General features: G+C 42.8%; 1 protein-coding gene across 3 annotated transcripts in view; it reads right to left on the bottom strand.

Annotated features, from left to right (window-relative positions):
• The window catches only part of SCN11A (sodium voltage-gated channel alpha subunit 11), a 146,255-nt gene that overhangs the window by 48,905 nt on the left and 73,703 nt on the right, over nt 1–23,647 (bottom strand). For 2 of the 3 annotated variants that reach the window (XM_070577209.1, XM_070577210.1), the window contains exons 4-13: nt 22,903–23,005; nt 18,142–18,270; nt 16,774–16,874; nt 12,871–13,044; nt 12,030–12,093; nt 7,129–7,270; nt 6,362–6,559; nt 5,310–5,483; nt 2,336–2,465; nt 1,036–1,274 (exon numbers count right to left, since the gene is read on the bottom strand). In XM_070577209.1, the coding sequence (XP_070433310.1) occupies nt 1,036–1,274; nt 2,336–2,465; nt 5,310–5,483; nt 6,362–6,559; nt 7,129–7,270; nt 12,030–12,093; nt 12,871–13,044; nt 16,774–16,874; nt 18,142–18,270; nt 22,903–23,005 (1,454 nt within the window). The remainder of the gene's footprint in view (nt 1–1,035; nt 1,275–2,335; nt 2,466–5,309; nt 5,484–6,361; nt 6,560–7,128; nt 7,271–12,029; nt 12,094–12,870; nt 13,045–16,773; nt 16,875–18,141; nt 18,271–22,902; nt 23,006–23,647) is intronic. The other variant, XM_008530272.2, reaches the window with a different exon arrangement.

Genomic DNA, 23,647 nt, shown 5'->3' with positions numbered 1-23,647 from the left:
GTATCTCCAGTTCTACAGCATCCTAAAGTTGATGCATAGAAGCAGCTCTGTGGACCAACTCCTGATTCAATAGGTACAGTGGGTACTCATCAATGTAAAAAAAAAGAACTAAAAAATACATCCATCCATCTCTATATGTGTATAAACTACCTGGAAATACTCTGCAATGCTAAAAATGATCATCCTTGCTAGTAGGACCATAGGAAATGAGTTTCTTCTTTGTATTTCCCTTCTTTGTATTTTTCCTTATGCAAAAAGTTTTTTTTAAGGCATGCATTGCTTTTTAAATTGGAAAAATAAAATAAACTTTAAGAGGAAAGAGTTAGGCATTCTGGTAAGATTTTTAGCCCATTAACTCATTAGCTAATTCTAGTAACACATTCAGTGGATAATTATTCGTTATTTCTGCTATTTGGGATATTTTCCCTTGGGGAAAAAAATGCCTTCTACAGGAACTATGAATTAAAGTGAACAGTTCCTGAAAAGTCTGCTCCCCATCTTAGTTTTCCCAATTTAACTGAGACTAGATCCATGCAGTGAGAGACACATCGAAGCAGCTCAAGTCTGGAACCAACCCCACCCCTACCCCACAGGCTCCACATACCCCCTCCCAGGAAAGTGTACCTCCCACAGCTGCCAGGCCCTGACTCACCTTTCCAGGGGGAATAGTACTTAGTAATGGCATTTGTGACAAATGATGTCATCAATATCACCAGGGACCATGGGCCTCTGGCTATGGTTAACGTTTTCTTAATTATTCCAAATAGTTGACCTTTTGAGACGTCTACTTGCTCTGGCTTACCACTGGATAACTAAAAAGACACTGTAACATACTGGAGGGGCCAATGTAGGTCCCACGGAAAATTACTGAACTGGGTAAAAACAAAATCCTGACAGTCATCTTTTCCCTCTAGTCCCCCTAAGGGGAACAAAGGCCTGGGTTGCATTAGGCCACATTCACAAAATGTTTAGACTTTGAAAGAGTTATGATTCAAAGTTTGAAATACGCTTATATTTTAAAAAGCCTAAAGTTACCAAATTCCCTGTATTCAACATCGTCTCAAAAGTCGGGTCCATGTTGTAATGCTCCATGGCCAAGAAGACAGTGTTGATTATGATGCAGATGGTGACGGCCAGCTCAGTAAAGGGGTCAGTCATCATGGTTTTCAGGGCCTTCTTAATACGAAGCCACTGGGGGCTGCAGTCCCACACGAGGTATTTGGATGCCAGGTTTTCCCCACATGGGAGGCAAGGTTCCTGGGATTTTTCTAGTTCTGGAGAAGAATGAAAGAGCAGTTGAGGTGTTAGCTCTGAACCAGTCTGGCTGCTCTTTGAGTGAGTGCATTCCTTCCTCCATCTTCCCTAGGGTCGCTGTGAGGCAATGTAATCAGTCAAGAAGGGCATTGACTGGTGTAGCCAGATAGGTTTCCCACATATAGCTTCCATGTGGTATAGTCAAGTACATCATGTCTTTACACTTATATTGAGCATCTGGGAGCTGGGCTGCACTGTTAGACATACAGATGAGGAAGTCAATGCTGACTGGCTGTGAACCCATGAGGGAGAGACACACAAGCCCAAGTCATGTTCACTCAAGGCAGACCATGGTGACAGCTGTAACAGAGGCACAAGGAGCTACCAGGGCTCAGGGGAAGGAGAGATATTCAGGCAAGGCCATCTATATGCACTGAAACAAAACACACTCAGTTTTTTGAGTTCAGGTCATAAAGCAGCTGCATCCTTGATTTTTCTGATACCATTTCAGAGGACTCATGTAGGCCAAACAAGGTGATGCAATGGGCTCAAAAGTGCTAAGGGACCCATTTGACCCCATCCTTGCAGGGACTTGAGTCCTGCCCTTCAACACCAACCCCTTAGTTGAGTTGCTGTTACCTGCTATTAATCAAGTCAATCAGATGGCTCCAGACTATCTACAAAGGTCTTCTATTGTCCACGCCAGATTCCAAACTCTGACTTCAATGAAAACTGCCACCTACTGGAAACGTCTATGTCTTCTCTTCTTTGGCTATCATTGTCACTGAGACCTCCTGTGACTACCTGGCCTGATCGGGAGGTTCCATTTGTGCTCTTGGTCCCAAATCCTATCCCAGGTCTAGCTGGTTCCCACACTACCCAAGTGCTGGCTCAGGGTGGACCCACAGGGAAGGCCCACTTTTTCCAAACCACTTTTCTTACATGCTCCAAAGATGTGTAGGAAGTCACTCTTTGTAGAAAGTACAGTTAGTTGCAGAGGGCTTCTAGGGGCTGGTGACAGGGAGAATGGAAGGATATCATTGAAGTTAGGCTCTCCCTTGGGCTGGGAGGCAGAACTTACCCTGCACAGTGATGGTGAGGATACTGACAGCACTCAGCGCCCTCTGCCTTTGGATGGGGTCTCCACGCTCATCACCATGGTCCAGTGACAGATTCTGGGACAGTCGTTTGGTTTGTTCTAGGAGGTGTGGCTGTGAGAGAAGGCACAACGGACTTTCTAAGAGAAGAGGCTTTCTCTCCTCAAAACGTTACAAACGTCTTTGTTTCAATGCCACATGCAGCAAAGATGCTTAATATTTTATATAGGCTGATTCACTTCAATGTCATGGCATGCCAAATGTTCAGCTTTCTAATTCATATTTAATAAATAAGAGAAATATGGTTTGAACATTCATATTTCTTATGTATGTACATTTGTAGAGTCTTACCTACAGAAATTTTTTTTCTCAAAATTTTCTTTCTCAGATTTGTTCATTGTCAACAAAGAGCAAAAAAATTTTACAAAAACTAACGAGCAACGGTTCAGGGTAAATAAATGGTTTAAGCAATAAAAAGTCTAATTTGGAAACAACGTTTGCCAGGGGTGGAAGTGGGGAAGAAGTTTAGAAAGGTGGATTGGGGCCAGAGAGCGAAGTGCCTTGAACGACTGCCTAAATAGGTTTTAAAACAGTCAGAAACTAAAAAGAACAGTCAAAATAAATATCACAAAATCTATACACTAAATCTCAAGCACTCTCTCAGGCTACGCCCGAGAGATTATTGACTCCCACCTCACCTACAAATCTAATGTCTCTGGAGACTAAAGGACATAAGCCCTCAGCTATCCAGAAAACTCAGGTCCAGATGGTTTATTTCCCCAAAGTTCTGATCAACCAGGGCCCCAGAGGAGACCAAATAGCTGATGAGCTATTTTAAAGACAGCCTTTCTTTTCTATAGCTATTTCTTGTTCTAGTTAAAGAGAAAAGACACTTTATGTTAAGTGTTTGTGTCTCTGTCTATTGTTTTGTGGAAAGGGGGGAAAACTTCCAAAATATTAAAAAATATTTGCAGTCTCTTCAATATGTGTGGTCCCTCTCCCCACCCCATTCTTGGGCATGCACATCCACCTTCTGCCCACTTCGTCTCCCTTGTTCTATTTCAGGAAAGTGGCTCTTGCCATTATTCCCCAGCATCTTCAACATTTTCCTCTCTTCTGACTTCTCTCTCCACAATTAAAACATGTTCGAACATTCCCCCACCTTAATGATAAGAATAGCCTTTTTTCCCCTAGTGCCCATCCTCCCATAACTTCATTTCTGCATATCCAACTCCCTAGTCAATATCCACGCTGGGAGATCCCATAGGCACCTCAAAATTGGCACATCCGGAACCGAACTTGCCATCTTCTCTATCCCCAGAACATGTTCCTTTCCTGTCTCAGTAAATTACCCTCCATCAAGTCAACTACCCAAGCCATAAACCAAGTATCATGCCCACCCTCTACAATTAGTCAATTGCCAAATTTTATCTTCTGTAGATCATGTAATCTGTTAATCTCTCTTGATCTTCATTTCCCTAATCCTAGTTCAAGCCACTGTCATTTCTTACATAGATTACTGCAACAACTTCTTCTTCTTCTTCTTTTTTTTTGCTGAGGAAGATTAGTCCTGAGCTAACATCTGTGCCAACCTTCCTCTTTTATTTGCTTAAGGAAGACTCACCCTGAGCTAACATTTGTGCCAATCTTCCTCCACTTTATATGTGGGTAGCTGCCGCAGCATGGCTGATGAGTAGAATAGGTCCCCACCAAGGATCCGAATCCGTGAACCCCAGTGCCGCTGAAGTGGAGCATGCAAACTTAACCACTACAACACTGGGCTGGCCCCTGCAACAGATTCTTAATTGGTTGCCTCCAGTCTCGCTCTTCTCCAAACCCATCTCTTCAATGCATTCAGCATTTCAAAATGTAAATTTAGTCATATCACTCATTTGATTAAAACTTTTCAATGCTGCTTACCCCTTGCTCTCAGTATAAAGGTTGAACTCCTTGGCTTCAAGGCCTTTTGTGATGGTCCCATTCTTACCACTACAGCCTTTTACCACCCCCAACCCCCAATCTCATCTCACACACACACACACACACACACACACACACACGCTCGCAAGTTTCCTACTGGGTCATGTCCTCTTGCCCTCCTTTGCTTCCAGGCCTTTGCCTGTGCTGTGCTCTCTACCGGCAGTGCTACCGTCTTCCTTTTGCCTGGTTAATCCACCTTTTCAGCTTAGACACTGCTTCCTCCATGAACTCTGTTTTGATTCACTGCTCTTCTCATAGCCCACCAAGTCTGGGTTGATTGTCTGAAGTAGATGCTGTCTTGGCCCATCCATATATCCTCAGGCCTTACCTGAGGGCTTTCTCTGGCCCCACGAACCTCCTCTGCCCTGATGCACAGTAAGCCAGAAATACAGAAAAGTATAATCTCCTGACCTCAGTAGTCTTTAACCAATGATGGATCAAAGTTGGTGTATAAATACCCTAGTGCCCTCACTCCAGTGAGATTAAACTCCAACTACCTTCAATGGTAACTGGCTTGATAGTACATGTATCGCTTCTCCCTTCCCCTCTCAGTGCTTCCTGGAACCACTTCCCAAATAATCTACTCGCACTGTAGCGCTCAGGGTTTGCTTCAGAGGGAAGCCCCTAAGACACTGCTCCTCCTCTGTTCTCCCACAGCGATCATCATGTCAGTCATCACATTGAATAACGACTGCCTCTTTATTAGTGTGTCTTCATCATTAGCTGCCTGTCTTATACATCTCATCTACCCTCAGCACCTACCCCGGTGCCAAGCAGATAGTAAACACTATCAACACTTTAAATAGATGTTCGTAAATAAATGGGTAGTTGAATAGACACATGGACAGGAAAGTATGTGCAAATGGATGAGTGGATAAGTGGGTAAACGAATGAATGAATCCTTTCAATTAGACTGACAACTTGATCTGTACCCCTGAACAGTGCTATAGCATCATTAATCCCTAAGCCAGGACTTGCCTTTTTTTGGGAATCTTCATCAGAATCTGTTCCTGGAAACTTCTCTTTCCCAGAGTCTCTCAAAAAGAAGGATTTCCTTTTCTTATTACCAAATAGCTTTCTCTTCTTTGGGGAAAAAGATGATGCTTCAAGGGAATTAAGTGAACTTCTGTCAATTCCCATGGCAACCAGAGCCTTGGAGAGTGCACAAAAGCAATTAGTGAACAGATTAGACCTCCCCATAAAACATCGCAATTGACCTTGACCTAAGTGAGCATTCTCTTCTCTCTTCTGGTAGCACCATACCATTTAGATTGCCCATCATCTAACTGGAATATACCGGCTTTGTCATAATTTATCTGTGTAATATGTCCTGTTTGTCCATGGAGATTGCAGCCCTCAAAGGCAGGGTTGACTCATTCATATCTCTGTATCACTAACCCTAAACACAGTGCCCAGTATGTGCCAGGCACTTAATAAATGTTTGTGCCTGATGATGCATAGATTAAGCATTTACAATGGGCTTTCCTCTGACAGATCTCTGTGGCGGATAAGGAGTGTATAAAACATGGTCCCTGTCCTGAAAATCTTAGAATTGAACTGGAAAAATGTAAAGATACCAGGGAAACAATGAGAATGGCCTATGAATATGACAGGAATTTCAAGAAGGGAGAGATGATCATGGCTTTTATCTCTAGAACCACCATTATTGTCTTCCCAAATCCTCTCAAGTGAACACAAACATCTCCAGATTCCCACAACAAAGCCCAGGGCAGAGCCTGAATTTACATATACACAAGTTTTATCCTGTAGCCAGCAATTTGGGATCTGTCCTAGAAGGCTCGGGTTTCAGAAGGTCAAAGAACATCAAGACCAAGTGTTCCCTGTTCTCAAGAGTCCTGTGTCTGGACATCTCATTGAGAGACAGCAGCAGAGCCTGTCTTTCTGCAAGGGGCTTAAATTCTCAGAAGAGCACCAGTAGAGAGCACTACACCCCAGCCTCATACAGCACCCTTGAGCCTCAGGCCCCATGGCCTCTACGGTCCCCGCAAGCAGACCCCATGAGCCCCTACCTCCTTCTCTTTCTTTAACAGCTGCTGGGCTTCCTGGAACATTTTCTCCTTGGCCTCTGTCTCAGCAGCTACGTTCCTGTTCTGTTCCTCGTAAGCCATGGTGACAACAGCCAGAGTTAAGTTAATCAGGTAGAAAGAGCCCAGGAAGATCACCACCACAAAGAAGAAGACTGAGTAGAGCCCCGAGGTAACCAAAGTCTGCAAGGGACAGAGCACACGCTTGCATCTGAAGCCTTCTTCCACAGGGCGGTGACCATCACCTCAAGCAGAGATTGTATAGTAGCAATCGGCTTCCCCCAGCACTGGTGGGCTCAGCTGCCTGCAGCATCATCTACGGCCTCCCTAGGCACCCAGAGACTCCTGATGCCCTATATCTCAGAGAGGAAATGCCGTCCATACGTTCCCATGGAAGTCTCAGTGACTTTACTATGATTTTCTCAAGGGTGTTTGCATTTTAAAACTAAAAAGGCAAAAGAGATAGCAATGCTTCATGAAAACTGAAGCACTAGTGCTGGAACTTCAGGCAGCAGGGAACCTGGGGAGGGGTAATATTTCAAGGAAGTGGAGTTTTTGTCCACTATTCTTCCAAATATCATGTTTATAAAATTTTTTTTGATGTTTCTAACAGAACTTCTAAAGCAGAATTTAACAGTACAACTGTTAAGGCTGAGGAATAGATGACAAAGGTGGAAGATAGATGGTAGGTCATAAATAAATGATAGAGAGATAGATCAGCGACGGGGAGAGAGAGACAATAAATGGATAACCTGTTGGTAAAGCTTCTCCCACGAATCTTGGGTCATAAGCCGGAACATGGCAAGAAAAGACCAGCCAAAGTTGTCAAACTTCGTAAAATTATGGTCAGGATTGTCATCTGTGTGTCTGCATTCAAAGTCTTCAGAACAGGCACTAGATATTGGAAACAAGTGAACAGAGAAAGAATGAGATTCCCCACAGCCCAGCTCCCCATCTTCCCCCATGGCGTTGGTTCCTCTGAGGGCCACGGCTCACACCTGAAAGTCCTGGGTGAAGAGTACCTTTAGAGTGGCCATCCCCCTGTCTGACAACCCTCCCAGCCAAACCTTAACCTGGGCACCCATTCACTCTTTCCAAATAGATTGATTAGTAAATTCAGGTTAGCAGTTTTTCATTGAAAAATTAAGTGCAGTGACATAGTGAACAACCAATGGTAAAAAAGGGCTTACAATAAATAAGAAGTCTCCATCTCTCCCCCAATCCTAGTCCCACTTCCTAGAGGCAACAGTTTAACAGCTACTTTTGTACCTTTTCCATGAATATAGAAGCACATATATATCAACACATATCTTCTATAATACATAAATGGGAGCATCCTTTGAACACTCTCTTGCACCTTGCTTTCTTCATGGAACAGTGCAGCTTGGAGATCTTTTCCATATCAGCATACAGGAAGACATCTCACTTATTTTCATGTCTTACAGTCCTATGACTCACCTACTTGCTCTGCTAATGATGAATACTAAGGTTTCAGTTGTTGGTCTTTTGCTTTTACAAACATTTGGGGTTTAGTCTACAATGAGTATCTTACACATAGATCTTTGCCCACATCACCAAAGCACACATCACTAAGTGTATCTATAGGATTTGCTCAGGATATGTACTTGCTTAATTTTTAATAAATATAGTATTTTTATCGAAATAATATATGTGTGGTTTAAAAATCACATGGCACCAAAAGGCCTGTAATGAAAACCATTCCATCTTTCTTCAACCATCATTTACACACCCCAAATTCAACAACTTTTGATTCTTGTACATCCGTATCTCTAAATATAATGCTTATACTGATATTTGATTTATCAATTTTAGTCCTTGTTGATTAACTTCCTGTTATGGTAGATGAGGGATAGCCCTCCAACATCCCTTCTCACTTCATCACTACTTATATCAGTCTTCATAGAAAAATATTGTGGCCTGTGTCGATGGCTCTTCTGGGTTGGATACATTTTTTCTTGGCTCCTATGTGTAGCTCTTTCCAAGTTTTACTCCCTCATTTTTCTGGAAAAAATCTCAAGTAGGCTTCTTAAGAAGACTGGGTGATCTTTGCGTACACGAGTATACCTTTATTCTACCTTTACAGTTGATAGATAGTTTGGTCAGAAATAGAATTTTGGGTTGAAAATAATTTTTCCTTAGAAATATTAAGGCACCACTCAGCTATTTATCCTGTGTGGCTATTGAGAATTCAGATGCTGTTTTGATTTTTTTGTTCTTTTGTGAGTCACCTTCTTTTTCTCTTTGGTTTTCTGATCTTTTCCCCAGGTTCTGAAACGCCATGACAATGGACTTGGCATGGTCCTTTTTCATTCATTGTATCGTGACTTTATGGGACATGGAGGGACTTGCATCCTTAATCCCAGGAAAATGCTCCATATTATTTCTTTGCTAATTTCCTCCCTTTTGCTTTTTCTGTGCTCTATTTCTGGAATTCCTACTTCGTCAAAAGTTGGAACTTCTGGATTAATGTTTATCCTCATATTTTCTGTCTCTGTCTTTTGTTGCTACCTTCTGGGCTATTTCCTCAACTTTATCTTTTAATTCTATTATTGATTTTATATAATCATGTTAGCAAAAAAAGATCTTTCTTGTTCTCTGACTGTTCCTCTTTCATAACAAGCTTTTTTTTTTTTTTTACGAAGATTAGCCCAGAGCTAACATCCATACCATCTTCCTTTACTTTATATATGGGATGCCCGTCACAGTATGGCTTGATAAGCAGTGCTAGGTTGACGCCTGGGATCTAAAGCTGCAAACCCTGGGCCACCAAAGTGGAGCATGTGACCTTAACTGCTACAACACTGGGCCAGCCCCAAGCTATTTTTGTTTTTATGTATACAACATCTCTTTTAATTTTACCAAAGACCCCATTTAAAGCTTTAAAAGCCCTTTTTGGTTCCCCAACTTCTTGTGGTTTTGTTCACGGCTCTTACTGACCAAATGTTTGCGTCCCCCAAAAATTCCTATGTTGAAATACTGGCCCCCAGTGTGATGGTATTATGAGGTGGGGCCTTAGGGAGGTAATTAGGTCATGAGGGTGAGCCCTTATGGAATGGGATTAGTGCCCTTATAAAAGAGACCCCAGGAGAGCCCTCTAGGCCTCTTTCCATCATGCAAAGATACAATGAGTAGACAGTAGTCTGCAACCCCAAAGAGGGCCCTCACTAGAACCCAACCATTCTGGTGCCCTGATCATGGACTTCCAGCTTCCAGAACTGTGAGAAATAAACTTCTGTTGTTTATAAGCCACCCAGTCCATGGTATTTTGTTATAGCAACCTGAAGTAACTAAGACAATCATCGCTTTTTCTGTTTCTTTATCCCGGCCTCCTTTACACCAAAGGCTTTTTCCAGTGCCCGGTAAGTCTGGGTTGTTCCGTCACATTTAATCAGACATCCTGACAAGCTGATGGGTTGTTTGCTTGGTCGGCAGAGTGGGATTTGGTGAGTAGCAGGCTTTGCTTTAGGGTGACTCAGAAGGAGGACATTCATTGTGCCCTCTTTCCCACCAGATCTCAATGAATTCTGCCAAGTTTCAGTACCCTTATCTTCCAGGAGCCTGCTGGGGCTGAATCTACTACCATACTTAATTTCCCTCATTTCCTTGTTTCTTCAATCTCCCTCTCCCTGGATATGCCTTCCATTAACGTATATAGGTGATTAAGTCTCTCCTCCAGTGTTCCCATCTCAGCAAAGGCACCACCAGTCACTCACACCAGAAATAAGAGAAACACCTATAACAGTTTTCTCTCCTCTGCACTTCCCACCGCTATCCTACACATGCACCTGTGTACACATATGCACACCAACACCCCTCTTCAATCCATAGGTCTTGTTCCTCTCTGTCTCATAAATGTCTTTAGAATTCATCCATCAATTTCTCTTCACCTCCACTGTACAGCTTCATGACTCTCCTCTGTACTAACATAGCTCCTAAGTGGCTATCTCATCTACTCTATCCATCCATTCTCCACACAGCAACCATGGTGATCTTTAAACATATCTAATCTACTCAGGTCTTGTTTCTTTTGTGATCAAGGTCAAAACCCTTGGCACTGATGGCCTACTAAGTCCTGCGTGGTTGGCTCCTGTCTCCTGCCCTTCTGCACAACAAGTTGCTGGGCTTCTTATCATCCCCAACGTGTCCGCATGCCCTGAGGCCTCCACCCTTGCTGTTCCTACTGTATGGAATTATTTGCTCTATGTCCTCACTTACCAGAACCTATTATTCACACTTCAGATCCAAGTTGTAGTCATGGGTTAGTTAGTCCTCAGGGAAGGAGGCAGTGAGCAAAGGTTGAAAACCAGGCCTGGGCCCTGAACGGATGAAAGCCTGCCTGGGAAAGTGACCTTGGTTTTGCCATCTCCTTGGAAACTGCCATGTTATGATCAATATGGAAGGTCATGGACTAGGAGTTGGTTTACTGTAAAATTCCTGAGCTTCGATATTACACCCCGACTGAGAGAGTCATGACTGTCACACAAGCTTAGAGAGACAAGGACACTACAAAGACCAGTTGGAAACCAAGGCTGCCGCTTCTGTGTGTCTAGGTCATCCACCCCACCTTGGACTTTGCCTATAGTAACCATACCTGCCTTGCAAGGATAAGGGGTCAACGAAGAACTGAATGTGACAGCTGCTGGGCCCCTCAGTAAACGAAAACACTGTGGGTGCAGTGTGTCCTGTCAAGGATCATTCTAGACAGCTCAGTAAAACTTGCATTAGATTAAAGCCTATTGTGCCTGTGAATTTGACCTAATCTGAATCTGTGACCATCACAGATGGCATTAGAAAAGACTTCTCTAATTTTATAGAGAGAGTTACAGCCTCCACCCTCTCTCACAGTAACTGCACATCTCTCTCATAATACTGATCATACTTCCAAGGATTTACTCTACGTCTCTCTTCCCTACAAGATGTCATTTCAAGGGGGCAGGGTTCCCTTGTTCATACTTGCATTACTTGGGGCTAACACAGAGCTTGGCACACTGTAGGTCTTTGACACCTATTTGTTACTGAGGAATGAATGCAGTCTATTTTACTGTAGTGCCTAGCATATTATCTTAATTTGAAATACACTCAATAAATCTCTCACCACAGAGAGCACTGATATCCTGAAACTAGGAAGGGTATCTTCAAAGGGCCAAAGGGCTACCAGCTGTTGGGGCAAATGTGTATGAACACACATACAACTGTACACGTAATTAGAGGCAGTGGCAGTCAACAGATCAGCAACAGCAGAAGCATGCTCAGATGATCTTGCATCAGAGCAATGCCACTGAATATGAAACCAGGACTTCATAGGGCTCTCAATCATAATGTCCTTTCTTACCTTTGAAAGTCTTGAATATTCACTCCATGAAATCAAAATATCACTACATTTTCAGTAGGTTTCTTATAAGCTACAAATTCAGCATAACTTGGAGAATAAAGCTGCTCTAAACACTTGGAAATAATTTTTAATTTAATAATGCACATCTAAACTTGCTTAGATACATGAAACAATGAGTACTGTTTGAGAACTATCATTGCTGCTTCCACAAGTCACTAGACGAAGACTGTTTGCCACATCACTTCAAAAGGTCTGGAGATGTTCTGCTTGGAAGAAAAATGAAGAGTATAGGCCTCTTACCTGCTACCCTTCCAGGAGCCGCACATTCTGAATTCAGTGGGATTTTTCTTTTCAAAGCAAGAGTCTGAGAAGGGAAGAATCATAAATTCAGATTTTAAAAAAACACTGAAATGAAAAAGAATAGCAAATATGCCAGATTATGCTTGAAACAGATGGTTCAGAACTCTCTAAAATGATGGAAGTGGATGTCCAGAGAGGAACTGGAGCCTAAGCCATCAGGAAGGAGCAAGAGAAAAGGAGGGAAGGGAAGAAGGAAGGAGAAGTAGGAGGAGGAAGCAGTGCACCACCACCACTTTGCCCCTCAGGTCATAAAACCAAACCAGAAATCACCTCCTGAGGGAAGCTGGACACAGTCTCAGCCCATGAGAAGCTCATAAACCAAGAAAGACATGGAGAAAGTGTAGCCACATGAGATTCAGGACACATCAAATTGGTGTAGGGTTGACCTCAGTGTGGAGAGGGAGCGACATAGAAACAAGTGATGCTACTGGAGGAAATACTCGAAAAGGGGGCTGGGAAGTTTCTGGTTCCCTTTGGCCAAATTCGAGCATTCTGAAAACTTCTGCAAAACATGACAAAGAAGTGGGCAGAGATTTATGTGGGAAAGCATAGGTGCTGACATTGCTTTTGTGGATGTGGCTTCAGGCTTTTCCTTCTCCATGGAAACCCAAAGAATGAGTCAATTCTCTAAGAAAGGCATCTGTCTGCCTGAGAAGCCTGGATGCATGAAGTCATCCCTTGCTCATAGGAGACTTTGTAATGCAGATATGTAGACAGTGTGAGTGAGGATAAATAAAAGTTAACCATGCACAAGCTAAGGAGTGAAAGATGGGGTATTTACCGTCAAGGTTACTGGAATTCTTACAGGACTTCTTGACACATCTCTGGCTCAAATTTCCCATGAAGAGCTGCTGACCTACCAGGGCGAAAATGCTGAGGCAAAAGAGAGTCAGGATCATCACATTGACAAGCTTCCTCACAGAGCGCAGCAAGGCCCCAACAATGACCTTCAAACCTGAGAAGGAGAACAAGTGTGGGGAGATGCCCCTACTCATACACACACCAGACACAGGCAAGGGGCAGACATGGGAGGGAGCAGCCAAGGCCTTGTCTGATTGTAGGCTGGAATTGGAAACTGGCCTGACCTAGGATTCTGATGCCATGAGTTCTATTCCAACTCTATGCCTTAGAAGCTGTCTGTCATCGAGTGGTCCACCAGTCTAGGACTTGATCTCTTCGCCCTGCTCTACATCTGTCACAGGGTTGCTCTGAAGAGCAAATGAGAAGACTTCGAGCAGAAACATGCCACACAGGCATAAGGCATAACTTGATGACAGCTGTGCAGGCACCTCCACAGCTGGGGGTCACATGCAGCATTAAGGCCAAAGTGAGGCCACCCTAGAGAAGGAGTTAGAGTTGTATTTAAGTTTTACTAGTCACTAACTATTACAAGGTACTTGAGGTGCCATGAGACATAGCCAACTTGAGGGGCAGGGAGCTGGAAGAAGGAGAGGAGGAGCTTTGTCTGGATCCAAATATGAGGATGTCCTAGGAAAAAACTCAGGTTACTAGTTATAACAGGGGTCTTTATTTCATTCATTCAAGAAATACTTACTAAGGACCTACTGTGTCCATGGCACACTGTTAGGCAGACAAAGTTCTAAACTAAGAAGGACATAATCTTGCAGTATGCTGGTAAATATTTAACATCAGCTCTCTGAGTGGGGGTTGGAGGTGTATGGGGAAAGTCTTCGTTTGTAGCATTCATAGCTTTCCTTGTTTGCTGAATTCTATAGCAGAGATTCCTCTTCTCTCTCCACACACCCCTCTCCCTCAGCTGGTTTCAAGATACCAACATGACATCCCTGGATGCAGAGTTGGAAAGAGATGTGCACAGTCTGCTGGGGAGCCAGAACAAGTCAGCCCCATTACACCACTGAGTTTTTGGCTCTGCTCCCAACACAGCTGGAGAGATAAACAACCAGATTTGAGTTGTAATGTGTGAGATGACACTAAGTGAAAGTTTCAACTGACCAGTGTAGGCCATGAACAGTAGACTTGAGAACACAAGGCAGCATCCAATAGGAGGCTAAGCCTACACTGGATGACCTTCCCACAAAGTGTGAGGCCACAAGGGGAGGAGCCTTGAGGCCAAACTGGGACATTCACTATGTCCCCAGTTGCAGCCAAACAAGAAGTTACTACACCTCATCCAAGCTTGATTTTAATCTATAAAAAGAGGCTAGAGTCTTCTCTAAAGCAACACAATTTGGATGAAAGATGTTTGTGATTCCTGAATAAGTTTTACATGGTCCCATAGAAGATTGTACATCACATCTTTACTTCCAAAAAGGATCCAGGGATCTCATGTGTTCATGAGTCAAAATGTAGACTACGTTCACTTGCTTAGAGGGGAAGGAGACACTAAGGCTACTAAGTGACTGCCTGAATGTATATTTGACCGGTATGAAAATACCAGGGACACAGCTCATGCAGAAAGCCCCTAAATCCGCCAGGAAACCACGGTCAATCTTGCAAAAGAGAGAGAGAGGGAGGAGGAGGGACAAATTCTACCTAAGTGTCCTTCTGACTGCCAGTTTCTTTATCACTATGCAATTGCTTTTGTGGAGTTTCAAAAAAAAATAATCCACTGCCTCTGTTTGAAAATATCCAAATTGCCTGTAGTTTTGGTATTAGAGCTAAGCCATTGACAGAAAATACTAGAAGAGGAGGGAAAAAAAAGGGAGGAGAGAAAGGACTCCAGAGAGGGAATATTTTTTAACAAAGATTTTTTTTTTTTTTGTAAAAGAAAGGAAAGAGGAAGAAGAGGAAAAAGGTCTGCCATAATAACCTCATTTTTGATAAACTGGAATTGACAGTCACAACACATCTTTGGCTTCATCCTGATTCAGAGCGCCTTCCTTACCTGGCTTCCAGGAGACTACCTTTGCTTTCCTTCCTACTTCACTCGTGGCTCCTGCTCATCTCCTTTGCTGGTTGCTCTTCTTCCCTCCCCTTTAAGGTTGCAGTGCCCCAGCACTTGGTCCTGGGTGCTTTTCTATTCTCTATCTTTGCTCACTCCGTTGGTAATCTCATCAGATTTCATAGCTCTAAATAGCATGCATAGGCTCATAATTTCCAAAATGATTATCTCCAGCCCAGACAGTTCCCTGAACTCCAGACTTGTATATTTAATTGCCTACTTGATACTTTCACCTGGATGTCTCAAAGCCATCTCAAACAGAACATGTCCAGGCTAAATCTTAATCTGACCCCCAAGATCCACTCCTTTCACAGCCTTCTCTATTTCAGGCAATGATGACTCCTTATTTCCAGTCACTCAGGCCAAAAACCTCTACTCATTCTTGACTTTTTTCTTTTGCTCACACCACACATACAATCAACCTATCAGGAAATGCTATACTTTTACCTTCAAATTTATACAGAATCTGATCACTGTCCAACAACTCCTCTACCACTACCTGATCTGAGGGCCCCACCATGTCTTGCGCAGATTATAGCAGTGGCCTTTTGCATCAGTTTGGGTTCTCTGAGAAGCAGATACTCTGTGATTAGATGTGCAAGAGATTTGGTGGGTGAAAAGCCTGTGAAGAATAAAGGGGAGGGAGTAGAGTTGGCAGAAAGAGCCTCAGACTCTGACACAGGGCTGACACCTGGGAAAGGAGAGTGGTAAGAAAGCAAGCTTGGACAGGAAGTGCCTCAGACTGTAGTGCTGCTATGAGAAAGTGTCAATGAGGTTGCTGGGGAGCCCCTGGACCAAAGTCCTCCATGAGAGGAGTCCCATGTCCTTCAGGACATGCAGGGAAAGTACAATCCTGGTATGAATGCAGTGGTGAACCAAGAGAGGTGGCAGTTGGGACCATTAGTCAACTGTGCTCCCTAGAGCAGGAGATCTGAGCAGCACATTTCCATGGTGACCACTAAGCCTCCTGTCTGCTTCTGCTCCTATCCTGCTTCTGCCTTTTATCCCTCACATTCTATTTCCCATACAACAGCCAGAGTAAGCCTTTTAAAACATAAATCAGATCATGTGACTACTCTGCTCAAAGTCCTCACATGGCTCCCATTACTCTCAGAGCAAAGCCCAAGTCCTCTCAGTGCTTAGATGGCCCCCCTTCACCTGGGTGGTCCCACCTCTATCACCTGGCCCCTCACTCTGTCTGCTCCAGCCCCATCCATATCTTTTCTAATCCTCAGTCTTCTGACTGGCGGTGTCCTATGCTCAGAACACTCTTTCCCATATATCTGCTTGTGAAACGCTCTCACCGCCTCCATATCTGCTCACATCTCACCTTCTCAGTGACACCTATTCTGACCACTCTATTTAAGATCACAACCTGCTTCCTCTAACCCCTGTGACTTCCAATAGCCCTCAAGTTGTCTACTTTTCCATTTTATTTTTCCATGGCACATGTCACTTTCTAACATGATATATAGTTTACTTATTTATGAGAGTTATTGCTTAGTGACTGTCTCCCTATTCCCCACCCAGAATGTAAACTCCACAAGGGCGAGGATCTTTGTCTGTTTGCTCACTGATACATCCAAACAGCTAGCACAGTGTCTGGACATATTAGGCTCTTAAGACATATTTGTTGAATGATCAAATAAATAAGTAAAACAGTTTGTTTGTTTTTGGTTTACAAGACATATTGAGAAATTTTAACTATAAAACAACATTCTCTCCCACTAAAAGCCAGTGTTAAAAGTTAGAGTGACTTACCCGAAACTACTGAAATTGCCTTCAATGCTCTGAACACTCTAAAGGTACGCAGGGATGACAGACTGATCCCACTGAACTTATTTGGCGAATATGACACAAACCTACAAGACAAAGCACAGAGAAAGCCCAGGCTTGCTCAGTGCTGTGGCTGCAGAGCATATCTCCACAAAGGCCACAGGTAAGCATGGCCTGGGGCCTGTGTCCACCAAGGTGAAGCCTGCAGCCTCACCTTCCCAGCCCCATCTTTATCTCAGGGTCTGGAAATACTACTTTCTACTGTTATAGACCATAGATTGCATACGAAGCTGTTCTCAGCTAATTTTTATACTTGGACATAGACGAGGATTCTTTGAAATAGTGCATTCAATTGTGGCTATATCCATGAATAAAAAAAAATCAACTCAAACATTTATTGGCTGGCTGTCAAGTTGCAGGCCCCAGTGCACTTCCTGAGGTCTCACCGCATAGTCAAGCCCGAAAGGAAGCTAGCAGGTCTGGCTCCAGAGCCTGCACTTTTCCCCACTGCACTACACCACCTTTCAATAACCAAGAGCACCCAATCATTGAACTTCAAATGTAAGACTCTAAAATTAATAGCAGCTACATCAAAGGGCTTTTGTGAATATTAAACAGAAAAATACATGCAAAGTGCTTGAAACAATGGCTGGCACAAATTAAGTAATGTTAGGTTTATTATTACTGTACTGGCAATGAGCCATTGTTCTTCTTGCTTTTTATTTTGCTGACTCCGTCTCACAGTTCAGATGCCAAATTGATGTCCTCTCTTTCAGGAAGAACTTCAGCTCTCTCAAAATGGACCATGGACTTAAACAAAACAGCCAAAACTATAAAACTTCTAGAAGAAAACATGAGAGAAACTCTTTGTGATCTTATAATAGTGAAAGAATTTTTAGATTCCTTGGTTCTTCCTACATGCTCTGACAGCCCAATACACGCGTAGCTCCTATCCTAGCACTCATCCTATACGAGATTGTAATGGTCATTAATTGTTTCTCTTCCCCTCTGAACTGTGAGCTTCAAGAGAGTGAAGACCATGTCTGATTTTTTTTCATTATCGCAAACCCTATATCTTGCATAGAGCCTGGCCCATAACAGGCCAGTGTTTGGTGAGTGAACGGCTGAAGGAACGAAAACAGGAGTATTGACCTAGAAATGGATTTATGCATGGAAGCCTCTGGCCAGTTGGCTACATGGTGCTGTTCAGGACCAACCAACACTGTACTCAAACCTCTAGGCATTACTGGGCCATACTCAGCCACTCACATGGATACATACAGAGCCCTGATGGGAGCCAAGGGGCTTCTTTCCTACCCCAAGTCTCTTCAATAAAATCTTTAATATTCTTACGCTGTTGCAATGACAATGGAGTCCAGCCAGTTCCATGGATCTCGAAGGAAAGAAAACTCATCCAGAACAAAACCTCTTGCCAATATTTTTATCAAAGCTTCAAAAATATAAATCCCAGTGAAGACATACCTACAAAGCAAATCATTCAGAACAAGAAGGAACATGATAAGTGATGTGAAAAGCAGAGAGCCCATCTGTCTTATCTGGCCTTAATGGGTTTTACTCTATTTCAATCTGATGATTAACATGCTGGTCTTCAGCAAACCAGAGTTCAGAAAGGCAAGCTCCTCAAGCAAGTTTCGGTATTTAGAATTTCTGAGAAACAAGCCCATGTATAAAGTTGTAAAGCTGATTTTCAATGCCTAGCTTCATGGCCATATTCTTGAGAGTAGTTTCGGCCAATATGTGGGGGTTGTAGTTTGTCACGGGTATTCTAGAGTTGTCACTCTGATGTACAGAAGGGGACAATGGCAAAGGAACAAAGAGAGTAAATGATGAGGCTAAAAACTGAATCTTTCCACATCCCATGTTCATGGATTAGAAGATTTAATATTGTTAAGATGTTCATACTACTCAAAGTGAGTAGTAAGCAATCCCAATCAATGTAAACCCTATCAAAATCTCAATGACATTTTTTGCACAAATAAAAACTCAATCCTGAAATTCACATGGAATTTCAAGGGACCCTGAGTAGCCAAAACAATCTTGAAAGAAAAGAACAAAGTTGGAGATCTCACACGTTCTTATATCAAAACTTATCACAAAGCTAAAGTAATCAAAATAGTGTGGTACTGGCATAAACACAGACATAAAGACCACTGGAGTAGAATAGAGAGCCCAGAATAAGCCCTTGCATATAGGGTCAAATGAGTCTCAACAAGGGTGCCAAGACTATTCAATGAAAAAAGGACAGTCTTTTCTACACATGGTGTTGGGAGAGCTCAATATTCACATACCAAAGAATGAAGTTGGATGCTTACCTTACACTACGTACAAAAATTAACTCAAAATGGTTGAAAGAGCTACATGTAAGGGCAAAAACTATAAAACTCCTAGAAGAAAATATTTGCAAATCATATATCTGACGAGAGGTTAATATCTGGAAAATATAAAGGACTCCTATAACCCAACAACAAAAAAATCAAATAATCCAATTTAAAAATGGCCAAATAACTTGAACAGACATTTCTCCAAAGACGATACACAAATGACCAAAAAGCATACGAAAAGATGTTTAATATCACTAATCATGAGGGCAATGTAAATCAAAACCACGATGAGATATCATCTCATACTCATTAGGATGGCTACTTTTAAAAAAACGAAAAACAACTAGCGTTGGCGAGGATGTGGTGAAATTGGTACACTTGTACACTATTGGTAGGATTGTAAAATGGTGCAACCACCATGAAAAACAGCATGGAGGTTTCTCAAAAAATTAAAAGTAGAATTGCCATATAATCTAGCAATCCCACTTCTGGGTATGTATACAGAAGAATTGAAAGCAGAGTCTCAAAGAGTTATTTACACACACATGTTCATAGCAGCACTATTCACAACAACCAAGAGGTAGAAGCAACCCATATGTCCATTGACAGATAAATAGATCAATAAAATGTGGTATATACATACAATGGAATATTATTGGGCCTTAAAAAGGAAGGAAATCCTGTCACATACTATGACGTGGATGAACCTTGATGTCATTATGCTAAGAAAAATAGACCATTTACCAGGAAACAAACACTATGTGATTCCACTTATATGAGGCACCTAGAGTAGTCAAACAGGTAGAGACAGGAAGGAAAATGGCGGTTGCTAGGGACTGGAGGGGAGGGCAGAACAGGCAGTTATTGCTTAATGGATGAAGTTTCAGTTTTGCAAGATGAAAAGAGTTCTGGAGACGGATGGTAGTAATGGTTGCACAACTATTTGGTACTTAATATCAGTGAACTGTATACTTCTAAAAATGGTTAAGATGGTAAATTTTACCTAATGTCTATTTTACCACAATTTTTTAAAAAACGATTTCCATTTTCTTCCCTGAGTCCTTCATCATGTTCTGCCATCTAATTTATTTCCCCTCTTCCCCTTCCCCCTCCTCCAAACCCCCCCCCAATATCCTACCTCTCTTGTAATAATCCCAAGCTGTCAAAAATGCTGCATCTGTGTGCACATGTGCACACACACACACACAACACACACTGGTTCCACTTTGGGGACAGAAACAATCCGTTGATTCAGAGTAAAAGAAGAGGACATTTACTGGTAGAATATCCACCCACTGTTAGCCCTCAAAGCTAATGAATCAAGGTTTTGGGAACCTGAAAACTCCCAAAGCAGCCAAGTCCAAGAGCAGAAGTGGTCATGAGGCTGCCACAGGCAAAAGCTCCTCTCTGCTTCAGCCTTTTTCTAAGCTGCTCATCTTTTAGGCGACAAATGAACATAGCAGATAAATTAATCTTTGCCCTGAAATACCATCTTTTAAACTCAGGTATAATTTATAAAGTTATAGGTATTTTGAAAAAAGGCTGTAATTGCAGACTTGTGGGATTTCACAAATCTTCATCTAGATCTCGAGCAAATGAGAGAGCAGCCCCTGACTGCCACTTGTGCTTGGCCATCTAGCCTCCCACCTCCCACCACCACCATTCTCTCTTTTCCAACAGAAGCCTGGCCAACGGGACAGGCAAAGCAAGATGACATCTGATATGGAGTAGCGCCATGCCCACCAGCAGGAAGCAGGGCTGGGGAGCTCCATGACGGGGAGACCCCAACCCACCAGGCAAATGAGGTCCTCCAGAGTGTGTCACTGTCAGCTCAGGCATAGTTAGGGTTTCCAGTCAGCGCCATGGGTGATGCCCAGCTAGGTTAACAGAACACCACTGCCTGTCCTAGAGGACTTCTGAATTCATTCTCTGAGAGCTATTAACTTGGAGTCAATTTCCTCATGGAAAAGTTTTCTAACCAAAGAAAACTGGAGAAACTCTCCCCCGTAGGCTTAACCAGTCACTCAGCTGCATGCCTCCTTTTATGAGGATTTTTTTTTATTGCTTTTTCTCCCCAAATTCCCCCAGTACATAGTTGTCTGTTTTTACTTGTGGGTCCTTCTAGTTGTAGCATTTGGGATGCTGCCTCAAGGTGGCCTGACGAGCGGTGCCATGTCCACTCCTAGGATCCGAACCAGTGAAACTCTGGGCCACCGAAGCAGGGCGCGTGAACTTAACCACTCGGCCACAGTGCCAGCCCCTGTTCCGGAGGAGGACATTTTTACCAGCCTCCTCCCACTCCCACTTTCATGCATCTTCTGCCATCCAAATGCTGCCAGGTGAGAGCAGCTGCTTCTCCTACCACCCTACCCCCCAACCCCAGCCTCTCTAATTCCCTACAGCCTAGACAAGGCTTCTTTCATATCTCTGCCTTATGAGTATTTTAATAGTGAAAATGGCCTTCAAGCAAATTAGCTTCCAGTTGGGCCACTGCTTCCTGTTAATGGGAAGAGAGGACTCATTGCATCTTTCCAGAAGTGCTGGGTAGGGCAAACCACTGCTAAGGGAGCAATGCCCGCTCCTGGATCTGTCTCCTTCATGGGTCCCACTCTGTTGACCACAAAGCCTTCCAGGGATGCTGCAGTAAAACAATGAGCAGCAGCGCCTGCACTCTCAGTCAGCTCCTCACATGAAACAGTCAACTCTCCAGAGGAGAGACCATTTTCCTCAGTGATGCTACTAGGATGGTTTCTATTCCCAGAGGTGTCCATTGTGGCATATAGAATCATACGAAATTCTAGAAAAGGCAAAACTAGTCTAGAGTAACAGAAAGCATATCAGTATTTGCCTGGGTTTGGGAGTAGGGAGTAGGAGATTGCAAAGAGGCATGTGGAAACTTTTTAGGGTGGCCGGAATGCTTCATATTTTGATTTTGGTGGTTTCTATCACATAGTTAAATATGTGATAGAAATAAATGGCCTCTTATTTTTTATTCAATTTATTATTCAGTATATTCCTGAAAGATTAAGTAAATGTGTTAAACCAGAAAAACTAGGATTTTTTAATCAAAATATAGAAGTTTCTAAGTTAAAAACATCAACTTACGTGTCTAAGTAGCCAATTAAATATTACAAAAAGTTAATATTTTAATTTTACAAAGAATTCACTCAAACTGACCAGGAAAAAAAACATGACACATGGGCAAAGATGGGAATACACAATTCACAAACTAAAACAAAAAAGTTTCCATCTGGAAATTAAGGAAATGCAAATATTTTTAACTTCATAAGTTAATGAAAAAAAACTGCAATGCTGGCAAAAATCAAGCATGACTGGTTATTAGAATACAGAGTATTTTGATAATGAGTAAATTGATACACAGAGAGTAGCTTTATGCAAAGAGATGCTTGTTGCAACGCTATTTACAGTAGTAAAATACTAGAGTGGTTAAGTAAATTATGGTTTATTCACTAGACAAAATATTGTATAGCCATCAAAATGGACTCCTAGAAAGCCCATGTAAGCACAAAGAAAACCACTTAAAAGCTAGACATAAAATTTGTATGTGCTGTTTATTACAAATGTAATTTCAAGTAGCCTTTAAAGACAATTGTAGATACATATATATAAAACTGACTGCTAGCATTTGTGTTGAGGAACTGGGGTTATTTGTGATTTTTTCTTTCTCTATCTAAACTCTGATGTAATCACAATTCTTTTAGGTCTATTTGTTTAAAAACTTAGGACAGACGAATTCAGGGTGAACACTTACTCGGCATTGTCGGCATCTTTATTACTCCTGTCCTTCTCACTAGCTGTGGCCATGAACACGCAGTTGATGATGACGGTGCAGATGATGAACATGCTGAACAATGTGAGCGGTGTCCGTTAAGGCAGCTACACTCCAGGACGGCACGTGTCATGAGTCGTTGTAGTGGAGGCTGTGGGCAGCCCTCCAGGTATCCTTTTCTGCAGGTGCTCCTGTCCTCTAACCATAAATGTTGGCTGAGAACAACTCACAGCTGTCCCCTCCCCTGAAGATCTGTCCTCGGCGAATGGCAGCCTCCTCACCTGGAGGGCTACAACCGCCTTTCACACGTCTGATGGACAGACTTACAAAAATCTGGCCCCTTGCTTCCGGGCAGGGCAGCTCTGTGACACAATTCGTGCGCAGGAGCTTCCCGTGGGCTCATGCTGACGCAGTCTCAGCTGAGACCCCATCCTTGTTTGGCTCCCCCTTTTGCTCCAGGCTGCTTCCCTTTTTCCTCCTCCAGAGAGCATTCCCTTACTAAATCACTTAAATAAGAATCCACATCTGGGGCTCTGCTTCTAGGGAACCCAACCTACATAGTTATTCCCTCCCATTCTCCTCAATACATCATTATGTCTACCAATCCATGTCCTTTTCACTGCCCCAAGTCTAAAACTACCTACTGTCTCCCCACCCCCTGCACACATCAGACACGCTCAGTAATTCCCACTTGTCTTTATCCTTTAAGATTGAGGTTGTGAACTCG

The sequence above is a fragment of the Equus przewalskii genome, chromosome 15, assembly GCF_037783145.1.
Source record: "Equus przewalskii isolate Varuska chromosome 15, EquPr2, whole genome shotgun sequence".
In the NCBI taxonomy this organism is placed as follows: Eukaryota; Metazoa; Chordata; class Mammalia; order Perissodactyla; family Equidae; genus Equus; species Equus przewalskii.
The sequence above is the reverse complement of the archived record's forward strand: the minus strand, read 5'-3'. Positions and strand labels throughout refer to the sequence as shown.